Source organism: Sceloporus occidentalis, unplaced genomic scaffold, assembly GCF_023333645.1.
Source record: "Sceloporus occidentalis isolate IW3139 unplaced genomic scaffold, rSceOcc1.0.p SCAF_4, whole genome shotgun sequence".
Taxonomy (NCBI): domain Eukaryota; kingdom Metazoa; phylum Chordata; class Lepidosauria; order Squamata; family Phrynosomatidae; genus Sceloporus; species Sceloporus occidentalis.
This window is the reverse complement of record NW_028316984.1, coordinates 52,120,917-52,144,011: the sequence shown is the minus strand read 5'-3', so window position 1 is coordinate 52,144,011 and position 23,095 is coordinate 52,120,917. Positions and strand designations below refer to the sequence as shown.

The 23,095-nt window shown below is 39.3% G+C and overlaps 1 protein-coding gene across 1 annotated transcript in view; it reads left to right on the top strand.

Annotated features, from left to right (window-relative positions):
• Window positions 1-23,095, top strand: part of KIF5C (kinesin family member 5C) — a 95,537-nt gene that overhangs the window by 39,297 nt on the left and 33,145 nt on the right. The window contains exons 3-11 of the mRNA XM_089520057.1: window positions 38-111; window positions 8,398-8,502; window positions 10,352-10,400; window positions 11,179-11,234; window positions 12,508-12,595; window positions 14,911-15,035; window positions 17,400-17,504; window positions 18,559-18,707; window positions 21,543-21,691. Coding sequence (XP_089376183.1) covers window positions 38-111; window positions 8,398-8,502; window positions 10,352-10,400; window positions 11,179-11,234; window positions 12,508-12,595; window positions 14,911-15,035; window positions 17,400-17,504; window positions 18,559-18,707; window positions 21,543-21,691 — 900 coding nt within the window. The remainder of the gene's footprint in view (window positions 1-37; window positions 112-8,397; window positions 8,503-10,351; window positions 10,401-11,178; window positions 11,235-12,507; window positions 12,596-14,910; window positions 15,036-17,399; window positions 17,505-18,558; window positions 18,708-21,542; window positions 21,692-23,095) is intronic.

The following is a 23,095-nucleotide window of genomic DNA, read 5'->3' as shown; positions in this document are numbered from 1 at the left end:
TGCTCAAAAATATCTAATTCATTTTTCCCCCTTTTAGATGTCCTTGAAGGGTACAATGGTACAATTTTTGCTTATGGTCAAACATCTTCAGGAAAAACACATACCATGGAGGTAAGAATGATTTCTAAAAGATAAACGTATCGACGACAACAACAAATTCAGATTAGTGGAATCAATGTTATTACTATACTAGAAAACAAGATAAAATTCCAGTAATTTAAATAAAAATTCAGTGTTTTGTGTTTTGAATTGTGGAGCAGGTGTGTGTATGCATGTGTTGACAAATGCAGGTGTGTATGCCTGTACTTCTCCTTCAAAATTATCCTAATTCACAGATTTTATTTTGTATACACATATTTAGGTACATACATGTGTTTGTTGTTGAGAAATGTGCTAGGCTTCTTGCTTTTAATCATACAACTAAAGATGGGGATTTAGGTGAAAATTCCTGTTTTGCTTTTCCTTGGTATCTTTTCTGGAGAGGTGTTTATACATGTTCTGGTGCATATAAAAGAGCCTGTGAAATAGCTTCCACTAGAGTAGAATTCAGTTGCAAAGTCCAAAGTTGTAGCGGTACATCTTAAGCCATACAGAACAGGATACTGTTCTGTAGGTCAAGAGCATCTTATACTGAATGAGGGAAGCTTATCCTCCAAGTGAGGTCCTTTTAGGTTATCATTTTAATCACTTTGTTTTTTAACCCCATGTTGTTTTGGTAACATTAAATTGCAGTGTTTGCTTGCTCATATGGTTGTAGTCTAAGGATATACTGGCTAGGATTCAGTGGTAGCAAGGACACTTCACAAGGTTGGCATATGGAGAGGTAATTTTACTCTTTTCCTTCCCAGACAATGGTTGATTCTTCAAAGTGTAAATTCGGAGGTTCCCATGCTGTTTGTCAAAGCTTATCTGGCCTTTCCCAGGGAGAAAATTGATGATGGTCAAGTCTCTACCTTAGTTCTAGTACCCAAGAATTGTCAACTTTATTTATGTGTAATTACCTTTCTCTGCTGCCTGAGCACATCACAAAATAGAGTTTGTTTACTACCTGCTCCATAGAGGCAAACTGCATCTTTTCTGTGCTTGGCGCAGAAATGCTATAAGGAAAGAATCGTGTGCTTATTTATTTATTATGACCCCATTCTTCCAGCCAATGACATTTCTGGGATGTAGCACCACATGAAATAATCTGCTGCCATTCTTCTTGTTTCTTTATTTTGCTAATGACTAATATAAATTTGTTATCCTTCAGTTGAATTTCTCTTCATTGCCAGAATTTCTTTTCTAGTCCCTATAGGAGACTGTGCTTGTAGACATTTGGCAGTGACAGATAAGCTTCTCTGAAAGGCACCTAGCTTCTTAGTTTGATAAATAAACATGGAACTCAGGCTGAAAATACAATAACATGCTATTGTTAATGTCGTAGAAGAAGACAGCAAGACAGCCTTAATAATATTTTAATAATGCACATCTTTGCTTTCAATGTGCATTGAATGTGTTTTAATACATTTTAATGTACTCAGGCTGGTGTCTTGCCTTGACTTTCCTGCTCGCTGTGACCCTATCTGTCACACAGTTGGTTATTTTCCTTCCAAAGGCACATCACTTGAAATAACTGACTTCCTATTGTGCTGTAGAAAGCTCCTAACCACTGCTCTTAATTCTTGTCAACAAGGCAGACAATAGAAGCTGACCATGTATTTTATTCATTGAAATGGTGTGGCTTAATGTTTTTGCCAAATTATTTCTGGTTAGTTTTCATAATTTCATGCCAAGATCTCATTCTGATTGAGAATACTCTCTCATCGTGATTGGTGATAAATAACATTTTAAAAATCATTACAGCAAAGGTAGTATTTTTTTTTTAATGTTGTGAGCATTAAAGCGCAGGCTTCAGGAAATTCTTGATTTAAACTCAAGCCTATGTATGAAAATATGAAATACCATGCCTAAAAATGAATGTTGCCATGAAGTTCATGATAATATTGAAGCTAAGTTTTTTAATATTAATGATTGGTACTAAGGCCGCACCCACACTGCAGAATTAATCCAGTGTGACACCACTTTAACCACCATGGCTCACTGCTATGGAATTCTGGGAATTCCCAGAATTCCATAGGATAAAGCCATGACAATTGAAGTTGTATTAAATTGGATTCTTTCTGCAGTGCAGATGCAGCCTGAGTAGAATGAATTTGCAAAGAGGTCAGCATTTAAGTTGGTAGAGAAAGCATCTTACCTTAAGGTTCCATTTACGTATATTTTGTGACTTGGCAGCATTTAATGTATACTTTATCTGACACTGCCAAAAGAGTGTGTGTGTGTGTGTGTGTGTGTGTGGTTGAGCATGTGTGTGTGTGAGCTAGGGACAGTGAAAAAGTGCAGTGGCTTTTCAAATGCAGTTAAGGAAGAAGTATGTCTTTGTAATCTTTCCCAGACTCTGGATTATGAAATTATCATTTTCTGCCAACTGGGGTTTGAGTAGAAGTCATACGCTGTAAATGTATAGTTTAAGGACTACACTGTACATTACGTAGAACAGTTATGTGTTTTGAAAAACATTGGCACACCATAGGCAATCCTGATCAAATGCTGCTTACCTTTCAGGCTAGTGTTAATATCTTCTAAAGCCTATAACTGTCACCATCAGGTTGTAGCAGGTACATTGAAGGGATGTAAAGTTATTCAAACTATGTCACAACTTTGAAAAAAAAAGCATTTGCTTAGTGTTTAATGTATGCTTATTCTAAGGTTACACATAATAGTATAAAACAAAGTATTTTAAAGCATATGGATATAGATACTACTTTTTTTTGTCAGAGTTTTACTTTCCATAGTTTCCCGCTTCTCTCTATTCTGTTTTATAATGACCTAAGCTTGTAGTTTGGACTAATTAGCACTTAATATAAAACCATAGGCTTTAGGTGGCTATACTGTATGTAATATGTATGAGCTCCAGTCCATTCATATGGTACGGATGTGTAAGTGAGTGTTGTAAGTGCTTCAGAGCTAGAACATATCATGGCTGGGCTGATCTGACATTGTGTTCATTTTGGATTTTAACATAGATTTTGTTTGCTTTTGTTTAACATGTTTGCATTTTATTTTTTTAAAAAAAGAAGTATAGTGTAACATACCTTGGATCATTGGATGATGTAAAAATGCACAAGAATTACAAGTGTTTCCATTTTCTATAAGGAAATAATCCCTTTGTTTCCTCTTGAATAACTCATACTCTCAGTAGCTTTTCCATCTCCTCTCTTTAACTTAAAGACAGAATAAATGGCAGCTCTACTTATCTCAGTCCTTGCTACCTTTTTAGAGAATGTGATGGAGGGTGGAGCAGGCAAGGGGGATTGCCCGCTTCTTCTGTGCAGATGGTAGGATGGCACAATAATCCGCCAGCTCAGAATGTAATTAAATCAAAATATCTATGGTGCTTGAGCTGGTGGAGGGAAAGTCTCTTCAGAAGCCAATTTAAATTCAGAATTACAGAGTCGGATTATTGTAGGAAAAGAGGGGAGTATTTGCTGCCTCTTGTTATATGATTCTTCTTCTCGAGAAGCTTTAAACACAGCTCCCTGCCTATACTAGATTTTTTTAATCCTCCTTGTAATTCTCGCTTTCTCTTGTAATACCATTAAGCATCACTTTTGGAGGGTGGGGTGGGAAGAGGGAAGTCCTAGTGAGGGGGCATGCATTCCTCAAGATAGTCCTTTTTAATGGAAAATTTGGCAAAAATTTCAAGAATGGAAAAGATTCAAAATGTTAGTGGCCAGATCCTCTACAGCAGAGGCAGGCAGTATTTCAAGGCTTCCAGGGCAGCACTTACTCTATACTGTATCTTGGAAGGCTGCATAATCCTGACACACACATAGACACCCTAATAATTTTTTACTTTAAAAAAGCCTCTTGCATCCTTTATGGTCATAGAGGTAATAAGACTGTGGGGGCTCACCAACCGTAAATACTTTCCTGCTGGCTCAGTCAGCCCATGTTTGACAGTAATCTAAACGAAACAAAGACAAATTAACCTAGCCAGTATTAACACTTAAGTGTAGGTCAAATCAAATGAGACAAGATCAATCTGATAAACAATCAATTCTCCCCTACGAACCATTGCTTCCTATACATTCAGTACACAGCTAGACATTTTCTCCTAGAAAAAGGAGAAAGGCCCTGAAGTGGCTCTGAAGTGATCAGTCCAGCAATATCAGCAAATGTTGAACAACAAAATACATGTCTTGTATCAGTTAAGGCTTGGCACAAAGAAGATATTCTGACCAGTTTGGAGGAAGAAGACTCTCCACAAAAACTAAAAACAGTCTTCATATTGTAGTGAAGAAGATTGGCAGTTGATTAGGCAGAATCTTTGAATTAATGGCAAAAAAGTTACAATAAACTTGGTCCAGCTTTGTTTGCCTACACAGCAATAGATTACAGTGAAGAGTAAATAAGTGCACCAGGAAAAACTAGGGTAAAGGGGGAAAGCAGGATTAACAACCAATTGTTGAGGGGCTGTATAGGATTTGAGAAGGTATGTCTCACTGATCAAAGAGTAACTTGTAGTTGATTATTAGGGAAATTTTAATAATTATTACCCAGCTAATAAAATAAAGATCTATCTTTAGACAGTCGGAGATGGATTTGGAAACATATACAGTGAATTGTAAAAGCAGTCTTTCCCTGTTTTGACTTTTCTACATATTGTTATGTTAAAACTTAGAATTGGAATGGATTTAATTAGCATTGCTAATGGATTTAATTAGCATTGCTACCGCATGATACTCAACATCTGATGGTCCAGTTTTTTTGAAAGTACTTAGTTCAGTCCATATCACCACATTATACATTGTGGAATAATAAATATACTGTAACAAAAAAGTTTTCTCATTGTTCTTTCATTTCTGTAGCCAAATGTTTGCTTTTAATTGGAAGATGAAAAAATTTTGCAGAGTGCTGTTGAGCATAGTCCACTAGCTTTTCATGCTTAGTTTTCCTCTGACTGGCTTAAATGTTTAAGCTGGCTGCCACTCCGCCAGTTCCGCTGTGCTGCAGCCTGTCATATCTGAAAGGAACTCTTGCTCAAAACCATCATGAAAACTGACTGCTATCTTCCTTTTTCATGAGAGAGCACAAAGACCTAGAAATTATTATGCTGCGAAACTGGGAGTAAACATTTAAACTATTTACCTATGGTTCCACATCAAACTTTTATTGCAAAATAGTTCACAATAGTACAACAAACAATGTGCATCTGTAGCAGCTGATCTTTCTAGAGTTACTGATGGACTTTCAGAGGGTAGATGTGGAAGCTCTCTGAGTCCTTCCTCATTTTATTTTATATCCAGCTCCCCCATGCATTTTTTTTTGTCCTCAGTAAATAGACAATAGAAGTATAAGGAGATGCAATTCTATTATGCCCTTCCAAAGCAGCCTCTTGGTTTATTGCTCATACCTCCTTTTTGATCCTACCTTGTTGTTGTCAAGGCCAGACAGGAAGAACTGGGCCTACCATGATTTGGTCTGAGCCATCTTACAGTTTAAAGAGAAATGTGAGACCAGTATATTATACTTTTTTATCCATAAAGGTGCTTGATCTTTCCTTAATCAGTAGGGATGCTTACAATATGCTTGAATTTCATTTGTACAGATTTGTGCCTCTTTTGTCCTCATTTAACAAAGTCTTCCATTTTCTGAATGAACTATTCCACCACTCAAGCAGGTGCTCTTCAGATGCTTTGGATTACAAGGCCCATAATTACTCAATTTGCTGAGGCTCATAAGGGTTGTAGTCCAAAACATCTGAAGGGTCTCAAGTCGGCGGTTACATTAATTTCCTTGGCACTGCTTGTTAATTATCTAGAGGACCGCTTGGACTTGGTACTTGCCTAGGGTTGCCATAATGGAGGACCTCCAAACCGGGACAAATGTAGGACCACGTTTGAAAATGTAGGACCTAAAAAAAGTCCTACATTTTCAAACCCTGTCCTCCTCCTCCTGGCTTCGGAGGATGCCTAGGCTCTCTCCCAAGCCGGGAGGAGGAACGGGGGCCGCTTGGAATCGCGGCGATTGCCGCGGTTCCAGTAGCCTCTTCCTCCTCCCGGCTTCGGAGGACGCCTAGGCCGGCTCCCAGGCCGGGAAGGGCGCGGGGGCCACTTGGAATCGTGGCGATTGCCTCGGTTCGAAGCAGCCTCCTCCTCCTCCTGGTCTGGGAGGGAGCCTAGGCCTGCTCCCAGGCTGGGAAGGGCGCGGGGAAGCTTGGCATCGCGGCGATCGCCATGGTGCCAGGCTTCCTCTTCCTCCTCCCGGCCTGGGAGAGAGCCTAGGCCTGCTCCCAGGCCGGGAAGGGCGCGGGGAAGCTTGGCATCGCGGCGATCTCCATGGTGCCAGGCTTCCTCTTCCTCCTCCCGGCCTGGGAGAGAGCCTAGGCCTGCTCCCAGGCCGGGAAGGGGCGCGGGGAAGCTTGGCATCGCGGCGATCGCCGCGGTGCCAGGCTTCCTCCTCCTCCTCCCGGCCTGGGAGAGAGCCTAGGCCTGCTCCCAGGCCGGGAAGGGCGCGGGGAAGCTTGGCATCGCAGCGATCGCCGCAGTGCCAGGCTTCCTCCTCCTCCTCCCGGCCTGGGAGAGAGCCTAGGCCTGCTCCCAGGCCAGGAAGGGGCGCGGGGAAGCTTGGCATCGCGGCGATCGCCGCGGTGCCAGGCTTCCTCCTCCTCCTCCCGGCCTGGGAGAGAGCCTAGGCCTGCTCCCAGGCCGGGAAGGGCGCGGGGAAGCTTGGAATCGCCGCGGTGGGAAGCGGCCTCCTCCTCCTCCCTGGCCTCGCGGAGGCCTTGGAGGGAGCGTCTCCGCGGCTGGAGCTCCAACCAGCAAGGCCTTGGAACCGCTGCGGGGCCTGAGGTGGCCGCGGTGGGCGGGGGCTGTCCCGGTTTGGGCGCCAAACCGGACCGGGACCGGGTTGGCACCGCCCAAACCGGGATTGTCCCGCCCCCCGGGCGGGATATGGCAACCCTATACTTACCTGAACTGTGGCATAAATATAGGTATACTTTCTATTTTAGTGCTTTTGAATCTCAAGTGTAATCTGGTTTGACACCATTTTGTTTGTTGTGACACCACAGTGGCAGTTAAAGTGGCATCAAACTGGATTATTTCAGCAGTGTGGATGCAGGAAGGCAAGGAGAGGTCATTTTGTTTGTAAACTATCTTTTAAACTTTTTTTTTTACTAGGAGGTGGGTACAGGCCTTGAGGAGCATAAAACATCATTGAGAGGAGTGTTTATAGGATATGAATGACACTTTCCCTACCCCCTGCTGTAGAGTTTGTATTCAGATGTGCCTTTTGTTCTCTGTTCCATATAGTTTCTCCTCTTCTTTTCATTTGAAGCATCTTTCTGCAGTGTATTTTGGATAGATTTTTCTTGGATTCTGTATGTGTGTCACAGAGAAAAAGAAAGAAGGAAAGAGAGGGAGGGAGGGATGCTGGTAGGGATCAGATATGCATGTTTGTGGGTTTGTTTTGCAATAATGGCTTCAGGTTGTGTATTGAGAAATGTCCTAATATGTATCCCATTAAAAGTGGTTTTGATAATGCTTTACTTTTCATTTTCTTGAGTTCACAGATACAAAACCCTTTGTTGTTCTTCAGGGTCCTTGTCCACCTTTCAGATAACATTGTCAAACTCACAGCTTTATATTTTTGCTAGGACAATCACAATATAGTCTGTCCAACCACAGTCATCAGAAGAGCAAATAGAGTGTTTCTATGCTGATTTTTACAGACATACTGCAGATATGCTTTCATTATGATTTGGCTACAAAAGCAAATCAAAAGAGAGAGTAGTTCCTCATTACTATTATGATGATTAATTTTTTATTTCCAAAGGAAAAGTGAAAAATGACATACAGCTCGTTCTGGTCTTTCATCTTCAAAGGCCCTGAATAAAGCAAAAGGAAGCTGACTGTGCATGCTACCAGTAGTGCTGTCCATGCAGCATTTGCTGGCACTGTGCCCAGAAAAAAATACAATCCACAGCCTTATTACAGTTCCATCTTCCATTAATTTCCATCTACATGGGAGTCCAATCTCTGTTGTATAACCTGAAAGCTGCCTTTGCTGCTGAGCACTAAAAACCGCATAGCAGAAGCTTTGACTATTCATTTTCTAAAATGAGTTTGTTTTTCTGTGGCTTTGAGATATGTAGGAAGGTTAGAGAGAGTTGGATTCTCATTTTGAGGTTGTCTATCCAGGAAATTTTGGTTCTGAATGGATAAAATATGCATAACTCAATCTTACCATTCAATAGCATTTGCCACATAACAACTCTGCAGATCCCTGATGTTGTGGAGACAGAATGCACTTTTTCAGCATGTTTTTTAACCTTTGTGTCTGTATCTTTAGGGGAAGTTACATGACCCACAGCTAATGGGGATAATTCCAAGAATTGCACATGACATCTTTGATCACATCTATTCCATGGATGAAAACCTAGAATTTCACATAAAGGTAAATGCAAAATGACATGTTATGTAATGGTCAGATTAAAGAGAAGAAGAAGAAGGACAGTATGGTGTCAAGCCACTGATTTTCTAAGTTTTCTTACAGTCAGCCCTCAATATCCATGGATACCAACAAAAGCAAACTTTGATTTTGCCATTTCATATAAGGGACACTATTTTATTACGTCACTGAATATAACGGGACCTGAACATCCACAAATTTGGTATCCATGGGACTAAACCCCAGCAGATACCAAGGGTCTGCTGTACTTGTTCCTGGCTGAATGCATTTACTGTTTCCAGAGAACAAATTTGGATCCATCATGTTTCAGTTCAACAAAAAAGTAGTCTGCCAAGATTTCAGTGCCTTGAATAACATTGTGCACCACTTCCCCTCACTCACCCAAACTCTGCAAAGAGTTCTTTATTAAAAGATAAAAATTGGTTTTTAGACAGCTGTTTGGTTTTTAGACAGCTAAAAATTGGTTTTTAGTTGTTGTTGTGTCTGTATGTGGTGTGTGTGTGTGTACTTGGGGGCGTTATTATTGCCACCAGGAGCTCTGGTGGCACAATACTTCAGCTACTCACAAACACAAGCTTGTGAGTTTGATCCCAGGCAGGGCTCCAAGTTTGACTCAGCCTTCCATCCTTTTGTAGGTTGGTAAAATGAGTACCCAGCTTGTTGGGGTAAATTGGCTTACACATTGTAAACTGCTTAGGAAGTATTAATTCACTGATAAGCGGTATAGAAATGTATTTGTTATTGCTATTGGTATTGTTATATGATATTTGGAGATATGTAACTCAAGCATTAGCACTAAAGAACATAAATATTTGTAGAATTTGAAAATGATAGCAATTCAGTTTATAAAATTCTACTAAGCACTCACTCGCCTTTGTGGTGTTGTGACTGGAAATAATCCTGTTTTGACCTGTTCCAATTTGCTGTGAAAAGAAAGTTGTTACATGTCAGTCTTAATGATATGATCATGACTTAAGAGCTTAGTACTGTACATCTTAACACCGGCTGTATTTAAAAGCTTTAAGAGTCTGTCAGATAATCCTGGAGTGAGCTATTGAGCAAAATATGGCTCTTATGGCAGGATTAGTTTTGTACCAGGCTGATAGCTTTTTCTTCCATTGGCATAGAATTGAGTTAATTAGATGTAGTATCCAAATAATTTAAAAATGTAACAACAGAATAAAAAAAGGAAACATTTTGAAGAATTAAGAATGCTTCTTCTCCACTAGTATTTTCTAAGATAGCCTCCTTTGTTATTATAATTTATTTAGTCCAAATTTAACCTGGCTGAGGGCTATGCAAAAGCTCTTTTATTCATTCCTGTTGCAGGTTTTATTCTTATACAAATATATATACAGTGCGCCCACGTCATACGCGGATGCATCATACGCGGCTTACGCACCATCCGCTGAAAGCCGCCAGGGAGCCCGCGGGGCACATGGGGTGGCGCGTCCCATTTCAATTTTTTTTTTATGCAGGGAGGGTGCGAAATGGATCCCCCGCATAAAAAAAAGGGGGCACTGTGTGTGTATGTGTGTGTGTGGTGGGTTTGTCTGACAATTTTTCACAATTGCCCTTTATTCTTAAAGCCGCTTCCTATCTTGTTCTTGAGAGTACTCTAATTCTTCAGAGGGGTATTTTCAAGGGCACAAGAGCTGCAGGGAGAGAAGATATCAGCAAAATCATTGTCCTCACCCTGCTTTGTACTCTGCTGTGTGTAAGGATGGATGCAATCTTGTAGGCATGCAATGAATTTGAGTTTATCTGTGTAATGGCTAGTGTTCTAGCCTCTTCCAAACTGATATGTAACAGCACTGTGTTTGCATTTGTTTAGGTCTCCTACTTTGAGATTTACTTGGACAAAATAAGGGACTTACTGGATGGTGAGTAAGGCAGGATTTCTTTTAAAACCCCTACAGCTGAGTTCTGAGAACTCTTGAGTTCTGAGTTCTGTTAAAAAGCCTACAGATGCTAGTTCTGACAGCCATTGCAAGTTTCTTTCATGAGGATAATACAAAAATTAAAGCAGCCTTATAAATGAAAGACTGGTTTTCAAATATTTGAATTTGCATATCTGCCTAGAATAATATTGTATATACAGCAGTGATTTCTTGCAGTGAGTTACTTTAGTAATTAGTTTTTGTACCATTGATCTCAAACTGTGTTACTGTCAGAACTGTAATTTACCACTTTTCAGTTTAAACACTGGAGAAATAATTACTGGCAGTTAAAGCAGTCTCGATCTGGATTATTTCTGCAGTGTCTTTTGGACCATAGATGGTTGCCTTGTGCTGATGCTTTGTAGGGGTGTGGTGCAGTTAGTAAGGAGGCAGCAATGGGGAGGACTGGGAAACATACTGAAAACATGAGCATCACTAGAAACTAATTAGCTGGAGTACAAAAAAGTCTAAAAAGTTGGCATGCCTTTTCTGCCTTCCTCCATACTGCCCAAATTTTGAGATTCCTTTGTGTGATGTTTTAAACAAAATCAATCAATGGTATTGGATAAATCCTTATAGTATGCTTGGTATGTGATATTTGGGTTACCTTTGGAGAAAATCAAACCACTGATTTCTTCTATAAAAGGTTCTATTAGAATTACTGTATATTAAGATTATTCTTGCGGCTCATCATATTTATATACCATCCTTATGTTTTTAGTTTCAAAGACAAACCTTGCAGTACATGAAGACAAGAACAGAGTCCCATATGTCAAGGTAAAATTAATTCTTCTTAGAAATTCCTCATTTCAAAATGCTTAATATTAAACTAAAAAAAACACAACACTAAACAGTAATGGCAGCATTTGTAATGTTAAGCCACCAGGAGGCGAAACATAAAAACACTACAAAATTAAAATAACTGGATAGACCTAAATTAAATTACCCAACCCCCCAAAACAGAGACAGTTTCCAGTACTTCAGGGCATTCCACCCCCTTCTGAAAAACATTCAGTTACATGGGTATATTTGGATGTACTTTTGGCATGCTTTCCCTTTTAGGTTCATGAACCGTCCGTCCCTAAACAGCTGTAATAAATCACTGCCTGCATGGTTAAAGTGGATGTTCACTTTTGGATACTAAGATTTTATTTTTTTTACTTATTATTACATTGTTTTGGGGATTGTTTATTCTTAATAGTACTTCAGTAGGACATTCTGACTCTGGAGGATACAATGGAATGCATTGCAATAATTAAGAATCCACAATTATCTTTGCATTTAGACATTGCCTTTCTGAAATATTAATGGACTTCAATAATTTTGAGCTCATTTTCTTCCTTTTAAAACAGTTTCATTTTTTTAAGGCATCCCACTGAAATTTAGCAATTTCATTAATATTTAATGCATATAAAAGGAATCCTTCATCTTTAATATTAATCTGAATGAACGCTTTAAGGAAAACATTTATATTATTTTTGATTCTTTAAGAATAATATATCTCACATCACTTCACATCTTACCTGTACATAAATGATCATATCTGGTATTGAGTCAAGTGGACCACTTTAATTTACTCCAGTTACAGTTTGACTCTGAAACATCTACACACCATCAGCTTCTTGCTATCTTATATGGCAGGAAGAAAATGGTGGGGTAAAAAAGGAATAATTAACACAAAAAGTGTTTTAGCTCAGAAGCAGATCAGATCTCAGTCTCACCCATCCTTGTGGTATGATTGTTCAGCCACAGTTTCCTAGACCCATTACATAGATTTTGAAGGCATGAGTGACTATACTCATTTCACAACCAATGTATCAGGCAAATATGTTGGTTTTACATCCTTTTGGAACTATTCATTTAAATATACTTCTCAATTATCTAGTGTATTGCATCCAACATTATCAGGTATATAGCCTCCAACATAAGCTTGAAAACAGAATTTTTCTTTGGTCTGTGAGGTAATTGTGGACTGTAGGTACAGCTACTGTGTTTGTTTGTTTTGTTGCTTATTCTGCATTGTGACAAATAATATGTGCAACATTTTTAGGGCTGTACAGAGAGATTTGTCTCTAGTCCTGAAGAAGTTATGGATGTCATTGATGAAGGGAAAACAAACCGCCATGTAGCTGTTACAAGTAAGCATTTCTACATTTCTAGTTACAATGGCATATGTGAAAAACACTACCATACTAAAATTATTGTTATTGTTGTAATATTAACTGCTATGATGCCAAAGAGGTATATTGCTTCATCTGCCTAATTACTCTTCTCAACTTAGCTCAGTTTTTTTTAATGTTACTGCTTACAGTAAAGAGATTACTGTATGTAACTTCAAAGGCATTTGAATTATGATCAACAAATTAAAAAGAGGTCACATTTTTGGTCTTTAAATTTATATGTTGAATGAATGAATTTCTGTCTTGGAGGCGATCAGTCATAAATCTTGCATTAGTATGTGTATCTACATTTTTTAAAATTTACATTCGTGGGATGACAGCTCTGTCATTACGCAACCAGGAACATTGGCCTTAATTAGTGCTAAATGCAGGCAAGCTCAGTCAGATATTTATAAATAGGTGACTCTTACTTCTGTGCATTATATGGCAGGCAAATTTGATCAGAAATGAAAACAAAAAGCACAAAACATGTTGATTAGGACACTCATAAATGCTGCAGTGCATTGGAGGAAGCATGAACCTCCAGGAAAGATGATTATTAAGGACAAAATCTTAGTAGAACACTATGTTGGTTTTATTATGTAAGCTTGTATAAGAAGGTAGCTTTGCTCTGGGGCCACAACAAACTACAATTATCAGAATTCCATAGCACTGAGCTGTGGCAGTTAAAGTGGTAGCAAACCAGATTATTTCTGTAGTGTGAATGCACCCACAAATGTTTGATGGAGCTTTATATTTTGATATATCTAAACAGATATGTACTCACTGCTATGGCTGATGGCACCCTTGTGCTGGTTTCAGCATGCCTCAAACAATGGCTAGTCAGAAGTGATTCTGGGCAGAGATGACTCAACATTTGTGATCTGTTTGTTGAACCATGTGGTTTATGTAGCATAACAGATTTAACTTTATGAAGTGACTCTGTATGTATGTGTGTCTGCCCACTAAAGGCCGAAACAGACAGCCATAAAGGGGTGGCTCTATGCTGCCCCTTTAAGCACCAGATCAGAACTGGGGCAACCGCATGCCGTGGTCCTGATCTGGCCTTTTTCTGGCACAAAAAGGAGCAGCAGCATTTTGGCTCCAGTCGCCCTTTCTTCCGCCAGATCAGGGCCATAGCAAAATGCTGTTCCTTTTTGCTCTGGAAAGATAGTGCCCCTTTCGCAATCTCTTCTCTGCTCTTATAATAATAATAATAATATTTATTTGTATACCGCCCTCTGGCAAACCAATCCGGGCGGTTAACAACAGTAAAATATAAAATATGACAATTAAAAACACTTTATCCCTCCCCCCCTTAAGACAGTATTAAACAGTATAACATATTAAAACACAATATCAATGCATAAAAACAACAATTAAAAACTAAACTAAAAACCCGGCGTGCTTTGTGTAATTGCTGCTCAGCAGGAGTATTCCCACACTGCCCACCATCTGGTTGGGCAGGCAGCATGAAGCTGGTTTGGGGATGGAGTCGGGGTGGGCAGTCGCTATGCCCTATATCACCCTGAAGCTGATTCTTTATGCTGGTCTGTTCAACCCCTAAGTTAGATTTCAAAAGTCTCCCCTCCTTGTTTTTGTTGGATCTACACTATACTTTCATATCCATTTTGACCCCCTGTCCTCATTTAAGCCACATTTGTTGTTCTGTGGAAAGCATGTGAAGAGTTGTGGCTTTCCTAGCAAATATAATTCCTACTGTGGAAAATCCTTTATTCTCTTCAAGCCTTTCTTTACAAATATCATGGTTGGTTCCATCAGCTTTGCTGAATGTGTTGTTCTCGTCTTAAGGGTAGGGGCTGTACATACATCCCTGAAGGGGCAGCCTCCAGCTGCCCCTTCATCAGCCAGTTTGGGGCCATGCCAACCTCACACCATGGCCCCGATCCAGCCTACCGAGGGCGCAAAAGGAGCCATGAAATGGAGCTGCAAAAAGCAGCTCATATTTGCACCCTTGAAAGACTGCCATAGCTGTGGCAATTTCGTTATATAGTGCCCCTTTGGCGCTGCGTCATCTGGACGCAGCGTTGGACGTGCGTCATGACACTGTGCACTGTCTTGAGCAGTGCACAGTGTCAGGGTACCCTGGGGGGTAGAGCTGGGTGTGCATCATCAGGACGCTACACCCCACCTCTGACCCCAGATCTGTGCAGGGCCTTTGTTATTAGCAAAGCAGAATTGAATAAGATGGTGCTTTTGTTAATTTTTAGAAAATTTTTAAAATATTTTTTCAAAGCATAACATGACTAATGTGCTGATTGTTCTTGTCATAGACATGAATGAACACAGTTCTAGAAGTCACAGTATTTTCCTAATTAACATCAAGCAAGAGAATGTTGAAACTGAAAAAAAACTTAGTGGAAAGCTTTATCTGGTAGATTTGGCTGGGAGTGAAAAGGTAATGATGGCGTTGCTGTTCTGCATACAAGTATTGCTTTTTCAGTGGTGTATGATGGTAGTAATTTTTAGAATGCAGTGGAATGTGTATTACAGTTGAAATGGACGTGTTTAAATGCATACTCTGAAGTTTAAAAGGTTACCTGAGATAAATCCTGTGTCATTTGTGAGAATGCTTTGTAGTGTGTGGCTGAGATTGGAAACAGATCACTCTTAACTATCTCAGTATCATGCCTTCTCTGGGCTATTCTCCAAAGCAGTCTATGGCTGCTAGATCTGCAAAGTTAAGGAGTGTCAGCATCAAGACCTGGATGACATTCTTTATTTCACTCACAAGGTTCAAATGAGTGTGGAAAACATTTTACTTCAGATTCATTCCAGGAAGACAATACATTTGAGAACCAAAAGTTGAGTTTAAATGCATTTTCAGCATCCAAAAGTACATTTAAAAAAATGGAAAATATTGAATTTTTTTTCAATATTGAAATACTGAAAAATATTTTTTATTGAAGGCCTTTGTAATCATTGCCTCACATCCTGTACCAGGAGATGTCTCTTTGGCACACAGCTATGATATATCTCTGGGTTCAGGCTTTAAAAATTTACGTTTTTCAGTCTGGCAGCCCCTCCAAGACAACCATGTTGGTGGAGATCAGATGGATGGATGCACTGTGAGAAGGAAGAGGGGTCCTTGGAAGGTCTCTGAAGATATTATGATTTTGGTTTCAGCTATAGGGGAAAAATCTGGGTGCTTCTTTGCTGTACCCCCTTCACCAACATGGAAATGACCATCCTGTGGGGACTGCCACTCTGAAGAGGAGGTATTGGGTGTGTGTGTGGGTAATTTTGGTAGTGGCATGGTGTGGTGATCCCTGGGGGCAATCAGCCCTGTGCGTGGCTCTTACTCCCAGGGAGTCCCTTAAACTTCCCTTCTAGGATCTCCTAGGTCTCCATTCCCACTCCCTGCTGAGCTGAATGAGACCCCTTGAGATCCTGTATCTCACTGCCACCACCCAGTGAATCTCAGTGAACTATGTCTCCCTAAGCACACACTGGGACTTGCTAGGGATTTCTAATTTCCGTTTCCTTGTTAACTTAAAGCAACCAGTAACCAAGCTAAGACGCATGTACAGGAGCAGAGAGAGACAGCAGATACTTTTAAACAAAGATATTTATTTTAAAGAAATAGAATAGGGTAGGAAGATATCATTCATGCAAAGCCTCCTTGCCTTGCAGGTACAGAAAACATAGTTATCAAGTATTCATTTCAGGCAAGCTGTTAGATAAACATAACAAAACCTAAACGCACTAGCTAACACATTTCCTAGCTACACACAGTAGCTTGTTGAGTTTTCAGATGCAAGGAGCTGGCCCTCATTGCCTAGGTCCACTTGCATTACTCCTGCCTGCCTCAGGGGAAGCACACAGCTGGCTCCCCAAAACAAACACAAAGATGGAGAACAAAGGAAGCATGGTCCTACAGGGTATTTAAAGTCCTCTCCTGGAACCTTCTTGAAAAGGCCGCGCTGGCACTGCTGATTGGCCAGGCGAGCCTTACGTCAGCTATGATGTAGCTGCTCATCAGCATGTGATGTCAGCTCTCATTAGCATGTACCTCCCCCCAGATTAACCCTTTGTGGTTCAGGAGAAGTCCCCAAATGACTGGAGGGCCCAGTCATTACACATGGTCATAACAGAATTCTAATCTCCACAGTGTCTCCCAAAGTGGGTTATGATGACACATTGAACTTACACTATTGTCACTCATAGCATCCCAGTCGTTAATTGCCAGCAACCCTACTTTCTGGCATGAAGGACTGAGGCTTTGCATCATCATTGTTGTTGTTGGTTTTATTTATTTTGAAATCCATGCATCTATATTAGCAACACATTTTGGTTTGTTTGGTTTGTTTGCTTGTTAACTTTGCACCACACTTTTCACTGAAGTAACTCTCCTTAAAAAAACCTTCAACTCTTGACTTTTAATATATTAGTTGGTACTTCTGCATATGAAAAAGAACATGGGATGTACAAAGCATGGTTTCAGACTTCACAGGTCTTTTGCTGTGCAGATCTGGTTCTGTAAGCCACCTCAATAGGATGCTGTATGTGGGAACCCTATGCTATAAACGAAAGAAATGTTTTACATATGTATTGCATTCAGTATGTGCTTATATGTTTGCTATAGAAAAAGAAAAAAACAAAGAAAATGAAATATAAAGATCTTGACGCTTTTCAGACTGTTTACTTTTCTGTGTAGGGTAAAATGAAAAGAGTCTCTCTTAAATGCAGCTTTTCACTTGTAATTTTCTCTGAGGGTTTGAGCTCACAGGTTAGTTTAACCAGTAACCACTGTTTTTGGCAGGTCAGCAAAACTGGGGCAGAGGGCTCTGTGCTTGATGAAGCTAAAAATATTAACAAGTCATTGTCTGCTTTGGGCAATGTGATCTCAGCATTGGCAGAAGGAACTGTAAGTAATCCCCATTTTCTTTTAATAAGTTTTAAAATAGTAATAATTGTGGGTTGAATTCTTTTCTGAGGTTCCCAGCTCCCAACTGCACAAGTTTGCATCTTAAACTTTAATTAGAAGGAAAGTAACACACACAAGATTATTTATTGCTTTCTGTCCTGAAGTTTGCATGCTGCCCCAAGGGCTTCAGCCAGGAAGACAATATATAAATGTAATAAATAAATAATATTATCCTCTTAATGATGGTAACGTATTCAGTTTCATTATTGTAGTTAAAATAGTCAGAACCACTTGGAGGAGCTGCTCCCAATGGCTTTGGGATAGCTTGTGCCTTTTACGTTAGGTATGAATCAACTTGTGGTTTTGATCCTGACTTTGGAGATAGGGTTTATAGCACAATGGACATGTTAAACCATGGTGTGGATTTACTGCCTCCCTGACATGAGTCCCACCATCTGCCTCTGCCTAGTGCAATGAGACAATACTTAACCATGTCATATTCCTCCTCCATCATTTAGTGAGGTCACATTCTACTATAAAAGTAACTGAAGCATTACATTACAAAAAGAGTGAACTTATCTCTTGTTCTTGTTTTCTAACATTGTTAGAAAAAAGGATTAAATACAGTTAACTACCGGTAGTTATTTGTAACTAGTTATTTTCAGCCTCTCAAAAGCCCAGTGTACTGCTAGTTGCAATGCTTACAATACAGGGATCTTAATTTTCTAAGCTTTCTTTTGTTTGTGCATGACAACCTGAGATCTAATGTGTAAGACTAAATAATATCCTTTTTGCATACCACAGTGTTGGTGACTATTTTACTCTCTCCTGTTTACCTTGTGACAAGAACATATGCTTAGTATTGACTGGATCCACTTTCATTTCTGATTAGCTACAGAACAATTGGTAAAGCAAAGACTAAAAGTAGCGTGTTTTGTGCAAATGTTGCATACCTGTCTTAGAAAGTTGAAAATAATTCCATGTATTTGAGATTAATTGAACTTTGAATGATATTTTATGGTTTTAAAAAACCTGTCTTGCCTCTTTTAATCAGAAAACACACGTCCCATATCGAGATAGCAAAATGACTCGAATCCTTCAGGATTCTTTAGGTGGGAACTGTAGAACCACCATTGTCATCTGTTGTTCCCCATCCATTTTCAATGAAGCAGAAACCAAATCTACTCTAATGTTTGGTCAAAGGTGAGTAAACATGTCTGTTGTATCATGATTACTACCTTTTAGCCAAGCTAACTTCCAAAATATTTATATGTACATTTATGTGTCTGTGTATATAAAATGATTTGGAATGGTTTTCAATAAAAATAAAATAATGTGTTTATGTGCATCTACACTTAAATTTCTTAATAATTGCTTACTTTTAATTCTTAAAGGTAAGATGACTAAAGCTGCAATCCTAAATGTTTACCTGAAAGTAAGCCCCACCAACTCAATGAGATGTACATCTCAGTAAGTGTGTATATGGTGGTGCTGCAAATCTTTTAATGTTTCATAATAATCAAGGCTTAGTAATTTTATTGCTATTAGAATATATGCGGCATTCTTTCAGTAGGAGTGTTAGTGAGAAATACAAACAGAAGATGATTGTAAGGAAATAGTTGATATGATCTGAGTAGAATTCTGGGAAGAAATAAGGTAAGTAAATTAAATTTGGATCAGAAAAGATTGCTAGGGTTCGACCTGGCATCTTCTGCCAGCAGACAACAGTGATATTGCAACAGTTTTACAAAAAGGCACTCAAGAATAAAATTGCACATACAGCAAAAGAACTTGCTTTGTGATTAATTTTATGCACCAGTGGTTTCCTGGCTTAAAGCCTAATGTGTCTCTATTGATCTTCCAGTGACAGTGTTGGTGTGAATAGCTGTCTGCACAATAAGTGTGTAAATCAGATATACAAATATATCTAAACATACTTTAAACTACCAGAACACAAAGATTTCTCCTTTGATTTTTTAACCAGCATTAAAACCCAATAGTACCACTAAAAACTTAGTAGTACTGTATATTTAGCAGTCGCTTTGACTGGACAGAAGTTGAAGATCACTATAAAGATTTAACATCTGAGACACTTGTCCCTTTTTTGTGCATTCCTCATCAAAAATGGGATTTGCATTTGGAAGGCAGATCTGTTTTGTAGCAGACTGAATCAGCACAGCATGGCACAGCTTTGGTTAATATGGGATGTGATAGATGCTGCAGAAACAATGCATTCAAGGATGAATGAATGTGTGAGAGAATGTCTGTCTTTGTATGCCCATTGTGTTTACAAGCCATAAAACTATAAACAACTGAATACCATATATCATTGATGAGAAGAGGAACTACAATCCAGTTTGAAATTAGCAGAGCACAGTAGATAATTCCTCATATAAATATAGAGGTGCCAACTCACACTGACAGACGAGAGATGAATTTCAAGAATAAATCCTTTAACTAGAAACAAGATTTAAGATGTACACAGTATTATATGGATGAATTCTAAAGCATTCAAAAAGAAATATGATGTTATTCATAGCTTTTTCAGAAAGCAAAACTCTGCATTCACTGCTGTTACAGTAGGCCTGAGCAGATGGGCAGGAAAAAGCAGACCGATACCACTTTATCTCAAACCAGTTAGAAACCCTGTTGTCCACATGGCCCACTCCCAAGGTGGCCTGAACACCCATGGACAGTCTACACAGTGTGGTGTCAAGCTGCAGGTCACTATTATTATTATTTTGCCTCCCCCACAATGCATGGGAACTATCACAACAACATATTGCCTGTGACCACCAATTACCTCCCTTGTCCTGCCCAGCTACTATCCCATTCGACACCCCATCTATCCAATGGAGTGACCGGCCACACAGTCGCATGCCTAATGCACCGTCCATACAGTATGTCAGTTCTCAGTGACGCTTTGGCAAAGCGCAATTATGGAGGCCTCCCATACCTGCCCCCTTCACCCCATGACCCCTGTTGGATTGTCTGGTTTGTGAATGTTGCAGTTACATCCTTTATATTATTGGTGACCTGCCATGTTTGTCCTACTTCCGTGTTTTTGCTTTCCCACATTCCTGCACTTGTGCTGTGCTATTTATATGCCAGTGTGATGATGCACATTTTCCCCATTGAGGCGGAGTATCAGAGTTCATTTTTACTCCAGTTTTTAGCCTTGGAGTGTTGCTTCCTGTTGATTTCCACCTGGATTAATGTCATATATTGTCTGAACTGCGTGGGTGCAATTCGCTTTGAAGCTGCTTTATTTTGCAAGTGTGGACAACTCCAATCGGATGCATCTCTACTCAGAAGTAGTACCATTGAATCCAATGGGATTGATAGAAGTAAAATTAGTTTGACTTGCCTTTTGTAATATATACCTATCCAGTACACGGACCAAGACACAGTTATTCTTTTGTGTGTGTATTGTGCCTATAAAAATGCATACAAATATGTATATTGGGAGAAAGTGCACACAACATTTCATATTAGTGAAAACAGCATTGAAAAATGAAGTAGAGAAGATTGCTTGTAAAGCCCCACATAATAGGCAAAAGTGTGTAATGTTTGTATATCAGGAGAAATGGTACCTGCAAATATATGCACATTTTTGTATAAGCATCCTATAAAATGTTTGGTTGGTGTAGAAATGGAACAAAATCAACATAAGATGAGAAGATTGTCAGATTCATTCATACCTATTCCTAGGTAACGGGGCATGTAGACTGGAGACTTAATATGAAAGAGAGGGCAATAGGGTGAGCAAAACAGCTCTCAAATCTGAGTAAAACATGTGAATATGCGATTGAGATAAAACAGCAAATTCCCAGTCCTTTTGGCTCACTGTTTTATTTCATCTCTACAAGTTGTGTATATACTATAATAAAGTTCAAGAAATACTGATGTGAATAGAGAATCCTCTTACCTTTGGGAACTTCAAGAAATTACTGAAAAATATGTTGTAGACACAATATTAAACAGTGTTTATTGGCTAAGCTTGTGGACACCCAATTTCTTCTTGTTTTCTCTTTATAGAGCCAAGACCATCAAGAATACTGTCTCTGTAAATCTTGAGCTGACTGCTGAAGAATGGAAGAAAAAATATGAGAAGGAGAAGGAAAAAAACAAGACTCTAAAGAATGTTATCCAGCATCTGGAGATGGAATTGAACAGGTGGAGAAATGGTGAGAAATTAGAATCCGTTGTCAACTACTAGGCAGCTGTTGAGCTCTTAAATTAAAAAGGAAGATTGCCAAATAATTATAACGAACTTTACTGATTAGGCAAGGCATTATTACAGTGATGAATCACTTCATTCTTAATTAATTTAAATTAGGTTTAAATTGAAGTTTTCCAGTTTGGACGTAGAGAGAAATTATGGTTTAAAACAAGATGGGATGTCTGTGCTGAAGCCATTGATGATACTCTTGACATCATAAACTCTTGGTTTTGATGCTGCTGACATGGTGCCCTGCACCAGACAATAAACTCAAGTGCAGATATCATGCTAAACCATGGATAAGGAAACTAAAATCTGGTTTGGCTGGTTTGGCAAATGTCGCCAGGCCCATAGCTACCCAGGTGGGTGACGGGCTGGGATGTACCTCCATGGTGGAAGAACTTGCCGACGCCAAGTGCTGCTCAACTTAACTTTATTAACACAACTTTTAACTGTTAGGCACATGACTTCAAAAAGGTTAGACTGGGAAGTAGACCATGCAGCCATGTGGAAACCTTGGTTTTAATCCTACTGTCCAAACCACCCATACTTATCTCTGGTCTTGTTCATTTCTGGAATGTAGATCCCAGATGGTTTTGACTGAGGTAGTGATTATGGCTTTCAAAATCAGGGGAGGATGTTCTCCATACCGGTGATGGTGGTGTGTGTGTGTGTGTGTGTGTGAGAGAGAGAGAGAGATTGTGCATGTGACTTCAAGTCGCCTGTCAACATATGGTGATCTCATTAATTTCATATAATTTTCTTAAGCAAATATTACCCAGATGTGGTTTTGCAGTTCCTTTCTCTGAAATACTGCTTACGGCACCTGGTATTACTTGGTGGTCCCATCCAAGTACTAACCAGGGCTGACCCTTCTTAGTTTCCAAGATCAGATGAGATATGGTGCATTCTATGCCAAAATTATGTATAGTGATCACAATAACATGGAGTTTAGGTTTTTATGGATTTTTAATAAACTGATTTGTTTCCTTTTAATTTTTGGTTTAAATTGCTCTTCTCAGAGTTGTAGTAGTAGTTCATTTTGAAATCATAGGATCATTCAGGCACTCTTAGCTTTCTCTGTGAACCCAGAGGCTATCGGTCCCAAAGATGAATGAGAGAAAGCATGCTTCCTTAGCATGATTTACTGGTGAAATAGAATGATGTCTATCCAGAGATCAAAATATCTGTCCTATTTTGTATATTTTTGATTTTATGAATAATATCTTACATTTTTATTTTATCTGAACCTGTTAGCCAGTTTGGGGAATAATAGGTAACAGTGGCAGAAAGAATGGAATATAAATTACGCAAATGAACAGATGTTTCCTTGTTGAGTTATGTGAGAGTTTGTAGTGTATGTCTTACA